Source organism: Emys orbicularis, chromosome 5 (assembly GCF_028017835.1).
Source record: "Emys orbicularis isolate rEmyOrb1 chromosome 5, rEmyOrb1.hap1, whole genome shotgun sequence".
Taxonomy (NCBI): domain Eukaryota; kingdom Metazoa; phylum Chordata; order Testudines; family Emydidae; genus Emys; species Emys orbicularis.
This window is the reverse complement of record NC_088687.1, coordinates 112,980,216-112,994,275: the sequence shown is the minus strand read 5'-3', so window position 1 is coordinate 112,994,275 and position 14,060 is coordinate 112,980,216. Positions and strand designations below refer to the sequence as shown.

Below are 14,060 nucleotides of genomic sequence, written 5' to 3'. Positions count from 1 at the left end.
ATAAATCAATTTATACACTTACCAGTATTTTTTCCTAAACCTCATGATTCTCCTGCAGAGGCCAAAACAACATAAGCTAGACATTCTTAGAGCAATGTTCTTTTACCTTTTCAGAACAAAGCCATTTTGTAAACCATCCAGACTCTCTGTGGCTTTTGGTGGTAAGTCTAAAGGGAAGGCTGTGTGCTGTCAAATACTCTCTAAATGGGCTACAGTTAGCATTAGGATATACTGTTCATTAAACAAAATACCTCTTCCCTCTTGAGTTAGGGCACAATCTATGAGGGATCAGTTGATAACAGTAGCTTGTTATTTCTCAGATTTGGAGGGCAGTAATTTGGAATTCTATTCATAAGTTCATCACCAGCCCATTGTGGTGCCTTTTAGATCAAATGTCCAATTTGGCTGGGTTGTCCTACAGTCACTATTTAAATAGGACTCCTGTCACTCACCTCCTTGAGAAGTAACTGCTAGCCACCTACAGTGGGATCTGTGGAGTTCTTCAAGATGCCTTTGTCCACGTGGATCCCATAACCTACCCTCGTTCCCCACTGATACACAGTCCTTACCTGGATTTTTTGTACTAGTGAAGAAATGGAGGGATGGTTGGGGCTGCTTCCACCTTTTATACACTAACAATAGGGGGCGTGAGGGCATGCAACCTCATGCACAATCCCAGTGGACCGTGCTGGCTAAGAAATTCCAGGCCTGCACATACTTACAGTGGGATCTGTGTGAACTAAAGTATCTTGAAGAACTCCAGTATGTAAGGTAAGTAACCGCTCTTTCTGTTGCTTCCGATTTAGTCCGCGAAGTGACAGTTGGCTAAGGATAGGAAGACCCTTGTTCTTGACTCTGCCTGGGCATAAGAGTGTGCTTGTGTGGTTATTGCTGCAAGACTAGTGTCCTAGCAAGGAAACTATATGCATCGTGTATGGTGCGTGTGTAAAAATATTAGGGCTGTCAAGCGATTAAAAAAATTAATTGCGATTAATCGTGCGATTAAAAAAATTAATTGCGATTAAGCGCACTGTTAAACAATAATAGAATACCATTTATTTAAATATTTTTGGATGTTTTCTACATTTTCAAATATATTGATTTCAATTAGAACACAGAATACAAAGTGTACCGTGCTCATTTTATATTTATTTTTGATTACAACCTAATACAAGTACTGTACTGCAATCTCTTTATCATGAAAGTTGAAATTACAAATGTAGATTTTTTTTAATTACATAACTGCACTCAAAAACAAAACAATGTAAACCTTTAGAGCCTACAAATCCACTCAGTCCTACTTCAGCCAATCACTCAGACAAACAAGTTTGGTTACAATTTGCAGGAGATAATGCTGCCCGCTTCTTAGTTTACAATGTCACCTGAAAGTGAGAACAGGCTTTCGCATGGCACTGTTGTAGCCGGCATCGCAAGATATTTACGTGCCAGATACGCTAAAGATTCATATGTCCGTTCATGCTTCAACCACCATTCCAGAAGACATGTCCATGCTGATGACGGGTTCTGCTCGATAATGATCCAAAGCAGTGCGGACTGATGCATGTTCATTTTCATCATCTGAGTCAGATGCCACCAGCAGAAGGTTGATTTTCTTTTTTTGGTGGTTCGGGTTCTGTATTTTCCGCATTGGAGTGTTGCTCTTTTAAGACATCTGAAAACATTCTCCACACCCCATCCGTCTCAGATTTTGGACAGCACTTCAGATTCTTAAACCTTGGGTTGAGTGCTGTATCTATCCTTAGAAGTCTCACATTGGTACCTTCTTTGCGTTTTGTCAAATTTGCTGTGAAAGTGTTCTTAAAATGAATATGTGCTGGATCATCATTCAAGACTGCTATAACATTAAATATATGGCAGAATGTGAGTAAAACAGAACAGGAGACATACAATTCTCCCCCAAGGAGTTCAGTCACAAATTTAATTAACACATTTTTTTTTAACAAGCATCATCAGCATGGAAGCATGTCCTCTGGAATGGTGGCCGAAGCATGAAGGGACATATGAATGTTTAGCATATCTGGCACGTAAATACCTTGCAACGCCAGCTACAAAAGTGCCATGCGAACGCATGTTCTCACTTTCAGGTGACGTTGTAAATAAGAAGCAGTCAGCAGTATCTCCCGTAAATGTAAACAAACTTGTTTGTCTTAGCAATTGGCTGAACAAGAAGTAGGACTGAGTGGACTTGTAGGCTCTAAAGGTTTACATTGTTTTGTTTTTGAGTGCATTTATATAACAAAAAAAAATCTACATTTGTAAGCTGAGTGTAGTTTGTAATGAGTGCAGTTATATAACAAAAAAAATCTACATTTATAAGTTACACTTTCATGAGATTGCACTACAGTACTTGTATGAGGTGAATTGAAAAATCGTATTTCTTTTGTTTATAATTTTTACAGTGCAAATATTTGTAATCAAAAATAATAATATAAAGTGAGCACTGTACACTTTGTATTCTGTATTGTAATAGAAATCAATATATTTGAAAATGTAGTAAAACATCCAAAAATATTTAATACATTTCAATTGCTATTCTATTGTTTAACAGTGTGATTAATCGTGATTAATTTTTTTTAATCGCAGTTAATTTTTTTGAATTAATCGCGTGAGTTAACTTCGATTAATCAACAGCTCTAAAAATATGAATTCATCATAATGGCTGAATTCTTAAACACACGAAGGTCAGTAATTTCAGAGTGAAGGTTTCCACAGCAACTGTTCCTATGCCCACATTTGTGTATGTGGTAGGTGAGTCTTTCACTATGCTACATGTGTTCATCTCTGATTTTAGAGAAACATTTCTTTGAATTGACTTACATTGTAATATTTGCCTGATATTATTTCACCTGTTGTAATGCACACTTGCTCTCTTCCCAGTTGCTGTGGGAACCTTCACTCAGAAATCCCTGGTTCTTATATTGCAATGTTGTGTTGGTGTCTTTGTTTCATATAGTTTTGTTTGTTCCTTTTTTGTAAGGACTGGCTCTGCAGACCATGTCAAAGCAGTTAGTGTTATTTTCTTCTCCCAGCCCACATGGCTAAGAAACCGGGGAGCAGGTGCTCTCAAGGGAGGATAGTCCATGTGCAGTCTGAGTCAGGGATGCCTAGGGAATCCTGACTGGGCCTCACTCCCACTCTGTTGCACTAATCAGACTTAAAACTGGCTTGCTTTTAATTTTAGACCAGATCAGTCCTATTCAAACCATGGGATCATTTATTTTCAAGTAGCCAGAAGTTCCGCTTTTATTTGGAGTACGCTGTGACTGCTGTAATTTATTCACCCCAGGAAGTATTAAGCATTCATGAAACATTTATTAGACCAATATGCAAGAACACAGTGTTGTATAGCAGTTCTCATTCTGAATTGAAGACCAAAAATTTGTAAGAATATATTTAATTGCAGTACATATATCTACCCTACCTCACTCCCTCTCCCCTCCCTCCCTCAGTGGCCTCTGTAACAATTGTAGATTGGAATAGAATTTACAGTTGTGAAAATAATCAGTGATATGTGAATTTGCACCTATCAAGACAACTGAACTTTTTGTGAAATTTTCACGCACAAAATTTCACACGCAAGAAGTGTGGGCCTGAATTTCAGAAGTGTTGAGCTTCTACAACTCCCAGGGACTTCAGCTGGAGTTGTGGGTGCTCAGCATCTCTGAAAATCAGATCCTATGCTAAATTTCAACACAAACTGTATTTTTAAAATAATTTGTGAATAAAAATAAAGGTTTAGAAAACAGTGTCATCTGTACCTACTAGAAATGGGTCAAAACCAGAACTTCAGACCTAAACTTTTCAGTTCTGTGAGGTTCCTATTTGAATCCCTGAATCCGAATCCATCTCTACAGTAGAGACCTTGGGTGTAATCCATAACTGAGAGAGGCCTATTTTCTGGTTTTAGTTTGCATGCTTCTGAACTCTTCAGTTCAGGATGGTAGAAATGTTGTGATCTTGTGAAATGTTCACCTTACATGGATGAAATATGTAATATTTTTTGTTGTTGCCTAACCTGAACCATACTTAAACCACATCTAGATCCAGATATTGAGCCCATCTCTGATAATTGTGTGTTCCATAGCTATGAATGGTTATTTGGGAACAGTTATTTTTAATAAATAAAAACAACAGTAAAAAAGAATACAAAACTGTTCCTACCAAACAATGTATTCATGAGCTGATGATGTTCATTTTCTAGGCATGCCTGTGAAAAACAATGTTGCAGCACTGCGCCAGTCTCCAGGCCAGAATGGCACCAGCTTCCATGGCTGCATCCGTAATCTGTACATCAACAGCGAACTGCAGGACTTTAGAAATGTGCCACTGCAAGTGGGAATTCTTCCTGGTTGTGAGCCCTGTCACAAGAAAGTGTGTGTGCATGGAACCTGCCATGCTACGAGCCAGTCAGGCTTTACCTGCGAGTGTGAAGGAGGATGGACTGGACCGCTGTGTGATCAGCAAACCAATGACCCTTGTCTTGGAAATAAGTATGTCCTTCCTCAAGACAGAGCTATAATTTAATTTTCTAATGTTAATCTGAGTGTCCTGTTATGTACATTCAATTTAAAGTTCAAACATTTTCAGCAAGATACAAATATACTGTGCATGTAGAAGTAATAGTTACTCTGGGGTTGGATCACAGCAGTGTAGTCTTTTGCGGGCTGAACTTGAAGAGCGCTCAGAAACTTCAGCTGCTACAGTATGTGACAGCATTCTGTAGTATTTGTGGAATAGCTTGGGTATGCCAATTCATTTTTAAAAAAATATTCTTAATGAGTGAAATTTCCCAGTGCAGATGGTGTGACAAAGTTTCTGTACCTCTACCTCTTAAGCCCCACCAAAGGCCATAACAGATGGTACCTAGGTACTTGTGCACATCTTCTACAATGTGAACTACATTGGTGTGAATAAGACATGAGGATTGGCATAAGAAATAATCAGGGGGGTTTACAAATGAAAACATCCATTTCTGTATTCATAATTTTGTTAGAGTATTTCAGAAAAATGTGTTTCATTTTATAAACTGTTTCCCAGCAAGGAGTAAATACGCTAATCATAGCTATTTTTTATACTTCCATATTGTCACATGACTCAGCTGGTAGATATTTTTCCCAATGCACAGTCTAACTTCTGTGTTAAGTCGATAATCAATGATGTTAGTAACTCCTGAGTTGCAATTTTGTTTTAATATATTTTGGCTAAATCATTTTAGCTGCATATTCCTGTTGAATATTTTTCTAGATAGATAGATAGATGAATTGATATAGATTGCATCCTCACAAGGTTCTCATTGTTGGGTCATGGGCACCCAGCACAAGCCAGGTCAGGGACTCCACTAACACAAAGCTTTTTAATCACCTACTGGTCATGTACCACAATTTGCTGTTACCTCTACCCGTACAACTTTCTTGACCATAATTCGGCAAGCAACTCACTGTGAGAGCTGCAGTTGAACTTTTGGAACTGTTATCATTGATCTCTCATTGTTGCAATTGGCTCCAAAACATGGGGCTTATTTGTTTTTCTTGTCTGCTTGTTTTTCAGTAGTCCAGCCTACATGACCTAAAACCACCATGTTCCTTTGATGTCCAGTGGATTCACTTTGTGTTTTGCTCAGATTCTGTTGAGTTGTTTTTCAGCTCCTGGGCAGAGTGATTTTTAAGTGTCCTTTTTGGCATATTCTGTGATGACACTATTGACAACTTCGAGGCTGTAGCTTAATTATTTCATTACCGTTTTTTTGCACTGACTTCAGAATGTTTCAGTACTCTGAAGTTTATAACTCTACTCCCAAAGCCACATCAGTGAAGCTTTGAAGCATTTCAGCACTTAGTGTAGTACCAAGTTCCTTGTTTTTTTTATTCACGGGGTTTCTTTTCTAGGATGACCCTTTTCTTTGCATCTCAGGAGGAGAAAGAAAGGAAGACCCAGTGGCTTCCAGAAACAGATGCAGCTGCAAGATGTTGATCACAAATTAGCAAGTCTGCTTCATTTTGTGCTTTGGAAGTCAAATATAACATGGAAATGTCATCCATCAAGCTTTGTGTGGGGAGCACCTAAAGACCCAATTAGAGGCACCTCTGAAAGAATTCTATTCGGTTCTATATGGGTTTCTATACCACTTTCATCACTGGAATGTTTCAGCAACTTCCGGTAGTGCATTAAGCGACATGACTAAAATCTGTAATGAGTGGTTTGCTCTTTCTTTCATTGTCTCCCCAAGGGGAAAACCTACATAGTGTTCTGGTTTGTTTTTTTAAGTTTTCATGTACTTTTATGTCATGTTCTTTGAATGTATGCTCCTCTGTGTGTTCATCCTGGAGAAAGCCAGGCTGAAGACATTCACCTTGCACTTGGAATGGAAGAGGGTGATGGTCCTTAGTTCCTGTGATAGTTCATTATACAATCTCAGGCCAGCCCCCAAGAAAGTTCTAACTCCTTCCCAGATGATCTTTATTCTTATGGTAGAAAGTTCCATTGTGCCTGAAAAATATAGTTGTTCACCAGAGTGCTCAACTGGAGCTTTTGGCAATCTTTTAGATATGTTGGGTCCTGGCCATTGAGCGCCTTGAAGATAAGGACCAAGACACTGCACTTGACTTGATGTTTCTTCTACTCCAGTTTGGCCTGGAATGCTTCAAAGGATCTGCTGGATTCAAGACTTGGCATTGGCACAGATCCGACTACCTTTTAAATCCAGCAGATCCTCATTACTAGTTGGCTTGATGCAATTTGTATTGTCATCAAACACAACCTCTTTAGAGCATATCAGGCCGTTGACACCGTCAGCACAACATCGCAGATTGGATGTCCTAAGCTCTGGCTGTTCCTTGGATAATGAGTTGCTTCAACCAGAGGACTAAATGCAGAGAGTGCCACATGAGAGCCAGCAGCCTTGGGACACTGCTGAAGCCTTGGACCCTGTGCAGCTCAGCCTGGAAACTTCTGGTTACCACACTCCAGACACATGCAGCATTTGGAGATTACCTGAGGCTAGGGGACTGAATTGCTCCAATCATACAGGTTCAGGAATAACAGGCAGCAGGCCCAGTGCTGAGGCAGGTCAGAGGTCTTGGCACCCTGGGAGTCTTGTTTGTACTGGTGTTGAAACTCTCGGTATTGAATACATCAATGCAGGCAGAGCTGTGCTATATGCAGTTCATTTCAGCACAGCCTGCAGTGGGTTGCAGAAGGCATTGTGCTCAGCCATGGTACAAATGGTGTCAATGACTTATCCAGCAGCATTGACTTTCCTACCATGCCTTTAAGCACACCATGCTGAATCATTCATGTGGGACCTAAAGGTACAATGTGGAGATGAGCATAATTTGGTTTCCACTGATGAGTCTGGAGACAGGAAGGAGAAACATCAGAGTGATTCTGAGTTGGACTGTTGGGATTGGTTTGATCTCCATCCAGGAATCTTCACTCAAATTGTTTCCCTAGAAACAAATATATGTCCAGGAAACTAGTGTATCAAGAAGGAAATAAAATTCCTCCTAGGAAGAAAGCCATTGACCCTGTGCCATCAAATCAAGAGGTGGCAATCAGATAATTCCTGATTCTTAAAAAGAATTAATTCCCCCTGGATTTCAGTCTGTGTTTGGTGAAATAAAATTAAAAATTGTCCTCCTGGGAAACATCATACTTCTTTGAGGGGAATGTGATGGGCTATATGCTCCAGTGAAGTACCTAGGTAACCTCGTAGATGCAGCTCAAGGCAATCTTTAAGCCCCAGAACAGGATGCAGTACATCACAAGTCTATTGGAAGGGGTTCATGAGAGCCAGGAGGGGACAGTTTGACCATGTTACAAATGTCGGGTCTCATGGCCAAAACAGTAATCATAGTACCTATGTCATGTCTTTATAAGATGCAATCTCAGTGGATGTTGAGATCCCAGTGGAAAAAGCATCACTGGCTTCTCATGCAGTCAGGAACTGGCGGGAAGGTTATAGAACCAGAAGGAATAATAGTTAGTGGTGAATGATCACTGAATTTGTGGGGGAGGCGGGCATTGTGCACAGCCACCAGGCTACCACGCCTTTAGAGGGCCAAAAAGCTTTGAGCTAGGGAGATACTGTCCTCACTTGTGTTGAGAGCCCAAAACCTCAGGCATGAGAAACTTGTGAAATGATACTTTCAAAGAAGCGAAATTACAGGTAAGTAACATTTTCTTTTCACTGTTCAAGTTGAATTCTAAGGAATTTGTTCATTTGGGGTTAGATCTTGCATTCTTTGCACGCCCAACTCTCATTAAATGTGTGGGTGCATGAGGAATGTGTATTTATTTAATTGTGACCTGTACAAGACTTCCATAACACATCTACAGTGGCTGTTTTCTGGCAATAACAGAATAGTATCCTATACTGCAGCGTATTTTCTGTAAATTTTCATATACAAAAATTATAAAAAAAAACCTGTATAAACCACTTAATTGCATCTCACTGAAAAAGTGCATTTAAAAAAAAAAGTCTCTAAGCAATTGCTTTTTGAGTACAATCCAAAGTATTTGTAGTTAATGTTGCTTAGCCTAAACTTTGATGAATAATTTATTTTTATTCTCTTGGGCTTGTTTCCCCTGTAGATGTGTACATGGTACCTGCTTGCCAATCAATGCATTTTCATACAGTTGTAAATGCCTGCAGGGACATGGGGGAGTCCTCTGTGATGAAGAGGAAGAGTTGTTTAACCCCTGCCAGTCCATCAGGTGTAAACATGGAAAATGCAGGCTTTCCGGCCTTGGGAAACCATATTGCGAATGCAGCAGTGGATACACTGGGGACAGCTGTGATAAAGGTAAATAAGTCAGCATGCTATCATTATTTGGTGTTATAACATGAATAATCAAAACATTGCCAATCTTTTTTTTCACAATACACATTTGTGTTGTTTTTTTTAAATACATCGTAAAGGGCTTGTCTCAGTGAGAGAAAAATCTAACAAATTTGCCCGTTAATTACATATTTACACTTTGAAGATTTTTTTCATCATGTTTTGCTGTGAAAACATTTCTCTTTTTGCTTTTATTGAGAAGCACATTTTTGCTATATATAACTATTACCTTTTACCTGCTGTATCTTTCTGTATTTATTGTTTCTCTGTCTTCTGCAACTGAGAAGCCAAATCCAATGATTCTGCTCCTAGTTTTATCACAAACTCTACTTTTGACCTCTCAGCTTCAACTGATATATCACAGCGAATTATGCAGGTGAGATGGATGAAAACAGGATGACTTTCTCCCCTACCTTTTTCTTTTTTCCTTTTGTCTGTCAAAGCACTTCCTTTCTACCCCCCCCCCTTTTTTTTTTTGTCTTACCCCAGCTGGCATTTATTTATTTTGTATTGTGCATCAGTGTGACTAGAATAGACTGGTAGAACTTTTAACAGATGTCACATTTTTAGATGGTTTTATACCTCAGTAATTTATGAAGTTAGTGGAATGTGTATAGCCTGTATTAAATAATAGACTGAATAATATTAGACTCCAGAGCTAATAAATTAAATTGCATGCTCTATGAAACATTTCCCTATGGTAAACAGAACCAGCTGCAAGCAATGTAAGAACAAAGATGTGTATTTGTGTAATAAAGATTTTATCTTCCAATTTTCTTTTAATTGTACTAACATTTTATTTATGGTTTATATATACACACAATATAAACGTTACTGAAAATAAAGGGCACAAAGAAGGTAAAATTCCACATTAAGAAAATAATGCGAGAGAAATCATTTGTTTCTGATCTATAATGAAAATCAAACTCTAAAATAGCAATTGTATTTAGAAGCATGGCATCTTCTTAGCTAAACTGTGTAATATAAACCATTCTGTGACTTGCATCTTTAAATCATACATCATTTTGTTTTTGTTTTTCACAGAAATCTCTTGTCGAGGGGAACGAATCAGAGATTACTACCAAAAGCAGCAAGGGTATGCCGCGTGCCAGACGACCAAGAAGGTATCGAGACTAGAATGTAAAGGAGGATGTTCAAGTGGGCAGTGCTGTGGACCACTAAGGAGCAAGAGACGGAAATATTCTTTTGAATGCACTGATGGGTCCTCATTTGTGGACGAGGTTGAGAAGGTGGTGAAGTGTGGCTGTACAAAGTGCCCCTCCTAAATGTGTCCCTGTCACACTTGTCTTTTGAAAATGTTGTATCCTTATTGGCCATGTCGGACTAATTAATGCTTCATAGTGAAAATATTTGAAATATATTGTAAAATACAGAACAGACTTATTTTTATTAAGAGAATAAAGACTTTTTCTTCATTTGCAAAAAGATTCAAGTGCTTGAACTGAGACTTTTCGTAACCGAGAGGAGCTTTGAAGAAAAAAAAAGACCCTTTAACATTGCAACAGTGATGGGAAACGTAACTGCTTTTAACATGGATTCTTCTTTATAACATGCTGAAGATAAACTGATATTATACACATATGACTTCCAACCTACAGCTTATTGGTGAAAAATTTACCAGAACATGAGGCTTGTTTTTTCACTTTCATATCAGTATATTTTACTATGTTGACAGACCATACCAATTACTTAGTTATAGATGAGGAAGAGTTGTGGGTGAAGGGAATCAGATTATATTGGTTTAACAAATGTATGTGATGCATTTTGTGTGGCGTAATTATTAAGCATCTGCAGAAGAGGGGGTGCCCATTTAGTGGATGGGAGAGGTTAAAATGTGAGAATCATGAAATCTCCTGACGATGTGTACTTTTATGTCAGCATGTTAGCAAAAGAAGCATACAAAAAGTGTTTATCTACCCTCTTCCAGTATTAATTTTTTTGTAATATAAATGTTAAGGGGATGATAAAAATAGATTATTGATGGATAAATTAGTAATAATATGGATTTTTGTTTCTATGAGTTCTAAACAGCTCTATACAGTATTCGGGTTCATTGAGAAATATTTATTGTATCAAAGTACATTGTACTTAACCTTTTTAGGCATCCCTTTTACTGTTTTTCAATGCTTTAATATATATTAATTTATATTTGTCCTGATATTTTTGTATTTTGTTTAAAAAAAAAGAAAGACTTAAAAATCAGGATTTTTTGCAATAGAACTAACATAGCATGTCCTCTTGGGGTAAATGTGTTTGGTCTGGGGTTTTTTGTTTTTGTTTTGTTTTGTTTTGTTGTTTTTTCGTTAGCATCTCACCACTTGGTGTCTGAAACGGAAGTGATAATAGTCTGCAGTTTTCACATACAGCAGACATTCAGGACACCTCCTGAGAACTTGTAACGTATGAGAGAAAATGTCTTTACCCTAGATGGCAAATGTATAGAAGTAAATTTTCCCTATATATACAGTACTTACAGAAAATAAAATGGTGTGTAGAAAATGACACTAGAAAGTAGACCTTTACAAATTAATATTCCCTTGGACCTTTTTAAAAAAAAAGGAAGAAAGAAAAAAGGCTGTACTATCAAGGACTGTGACTTTTTCCAAATAATAAAACTACTTTATTGCCCTAATGTTCCCCATGTTAATATGTTGCTGCTAAATTACAATGTAGAACTGGTAATGATTCATAGTGGGTTGTATTCTTCTTTCAGTAAATCCCAGGATACCCTGTAAAAAATGCAGATGTTTTTTCAATTTTATTTTTTTTATTATTTTTTTTTTTTACAGAAAAAGTTAGATGTACATGTGTAATGCAGTGTGCTTTGTCTTATTTGGACTGATATCAGTAATACTACTGATGTTTGTAAATTAAACAGATATTTACTTCATTAATAGCTCTTATTTGTGTTCTTCTGAGGAGTTAAATTGTTTAAAAGCTTTTACTTAAACATCTGTCGTTACAAAGAATATTTTGGGGGAAACAAAGTAAAACCCGACACCCATCTAGTGTGTTAATTGCTACTTATTCTAATTTAATAGAGTACTATGTGTACCCAACAATCTAGACACATAAGTCTAAGTTCTTGCCCCACGACCATGCAATCTTAATCACACTGATACAATACAGGCACAAGAAGCCTATATTTTGATCAGCAAGGAGACCTGAGGTGAAAAGGGTTTTTTTTGTTTTGTTTTTTGGATTTTTTTTTAAATAAGTAAATTTGAAAGTGGAAAAGGGAAGTGAAGGTGTGTGGCACAGAAGAAACAGAATGCTGTTTTAAGGTATGGCCTGAGACAAGACAGGATAGGAAGTAGTTATGCAGAAGACTAAGAGCAATATGGAGAGCAAGAAAACAATTAGGAAGCAATGGGAGCAGAGATGTACATAGATTAAAGTTTGTCCTCAGCTCCAAGGCTTCATGCAAAATGCTTGAAAATGATGTACACAAAGGAAGCCAGAGAAAGGATTTGGGAGAGGAGGCATTATTCTGAGCAACAAGAGAATTAAAAGGTATCGGTTTTATAACTTACTAGGAAAATATCATAGGGACCATTGTGATTTTCTAGTCTGACCTCTTGTATAAAAAAAAGGACATAAAACTTCCCCAAAATAATTTCTAGAGAACATTATTTAAAGAAAAACAAATCTTGATTTAAAAATTCAATGATGGAGAAATTGTTCCAATGGTTAATTACTCTCTCTGTTAAAAATGTATACCTTATTTCTGATCTGAATTTGTCTAAGTTCAACTTCCAGCCATTGAATCATGTTATACCTTTCTCTGCCAGATCGAAGTGCCCATTTTTAAATATTTGTTCTCTCTGTGGATACTTAGAGACTGTAATCAAGTCACCCCTTAACCTTCTCTTTGTTAAGCTAAATAGATTGAGCTCTTTAAGTCTATCATTATAAGGCATGTTTTCTAAGCCTTTAATCATTCTCATGGCTCTTCTCTGAACCTTCTTAAATTTATCAACATCCTTCTTAAATTGTGGGCATCAGAAATGGACACACAATTCCAGCAGCGATCACACCAGTGCAAAGTATAGAGGTAAAATAACCCCTCTATTCCTATTTGAGATTCCCCTGTTTATGCATTCCAGGATTGCATTAGCCCTTTTGCCACTGTGTCACACTCAGAGTTCGTGGTCAGCTGATTATCCACCATGACCCCCAAATCTTTTTCAGAGTCACTGTTTCCCAGAATAGAGTTCTCCATCCTGAAAGTATGGCCTGCATTCTTTGTTTCCTAGATTATATGGGTTTTTTAGCCATATTAAAATGCATGTTGTTTTCTGGGTCCCAGTTTACCAAGAGATCCAGATCACCCTGAATCAGTGACCTGCCCTCTTCCTTATTTACCACTCTCTCCATTTCTGTCATCTGCAAACTTTATCAGTGATGATTTTATTTTCTTCCGAGTCATTAATAAAAATGTTAAACACCGTGGGGGAGGTGGGGAGATGAGCTGGCACTCGTGCCTCCAGCTCCAGAGTGGTGGAGGGTGAGGCTTGGGGCTTCCCCCTGCAGCAGGGCGAGCCACTGCTCGTGGCTTCAGCCCCTTAGCGGGCTGGCAAGATTTGGGGCTTCACTCCTGTAATGGGGCACCGAGACTAGTGTGTGATTCATTTCAATTGTTGGTACAACATACTGCTGTGAATTGCTGTACTTCGTGGTGAAGTTCGTAAAATCGAAACATTGTGCAGTCCTTACAAATCAACATCTGACCAAGCTCCTCCATACCGCCTTGACAACATATCAACCAGATTTCCAAAGATTTTCGACCAGGATGGAGATCCACAAGGCCTCTAGCTCTAGCAGTAATTAGCCGTGATACAGTAAGTAGGATGTTAATATTTTTAAAAATGTATGTATAAAGGTTGTTCGTGTCTTGCAGCTCTCGAACATCTGAAGATTATCATATGCGGCTCAGAGGGTCGGTAAGTTTGGCTACCCCTGATATACAGGATACAGAAAAGAGGAAAAGGGAGAGTTGTAGTCCTCTTTTTAGTCCTTCACTGGTCCAGAAGGCACTTTGGACTTGCTAGACAGCCAAGGATCCCAGGTTATATCTGAAGAGAACACCAGACCTCTTGAAGAAGGGACTCTGTCATCCAGACTGGGAACACCTACAATTAACAGCCTGGGCATTGGAAGAGAAGTGTAGTTCAGCATGGA

General features: G+C 38.2%; 1 protein-coding gene across 1 annotated transcript in view; it reads left to right on the top strand.

Moving 5' to 3' along the window:
- The window catches only part of SLIT2 (slit guidance ligand 2), a 419,446-nt gene extending 409,302 nt beyond the window's left edge, over positions 1 to 10,144 (top strand). Inside the window, exons 34-36 of the mRNA XM_065405536.1 lie at positions 4,223 to 4,511; positions 8,611 to 8,822; positions 9,903 to 10,144. Of these exons, the coding sequence (XP_065261608.1) occupies positions 4,223 to 4,511; positions 8,611 to 8,822; positions 9,903 to 10,144 (743 nt within the window). The remainder of the gene's footprint in view (positions 1 to 4,222; positions 4,512 to 8,610; positions 8,823 to 9,902) is intronic.
- Positions 10,145 to 14,060: the final 3,916 nt, after the last annotated feature.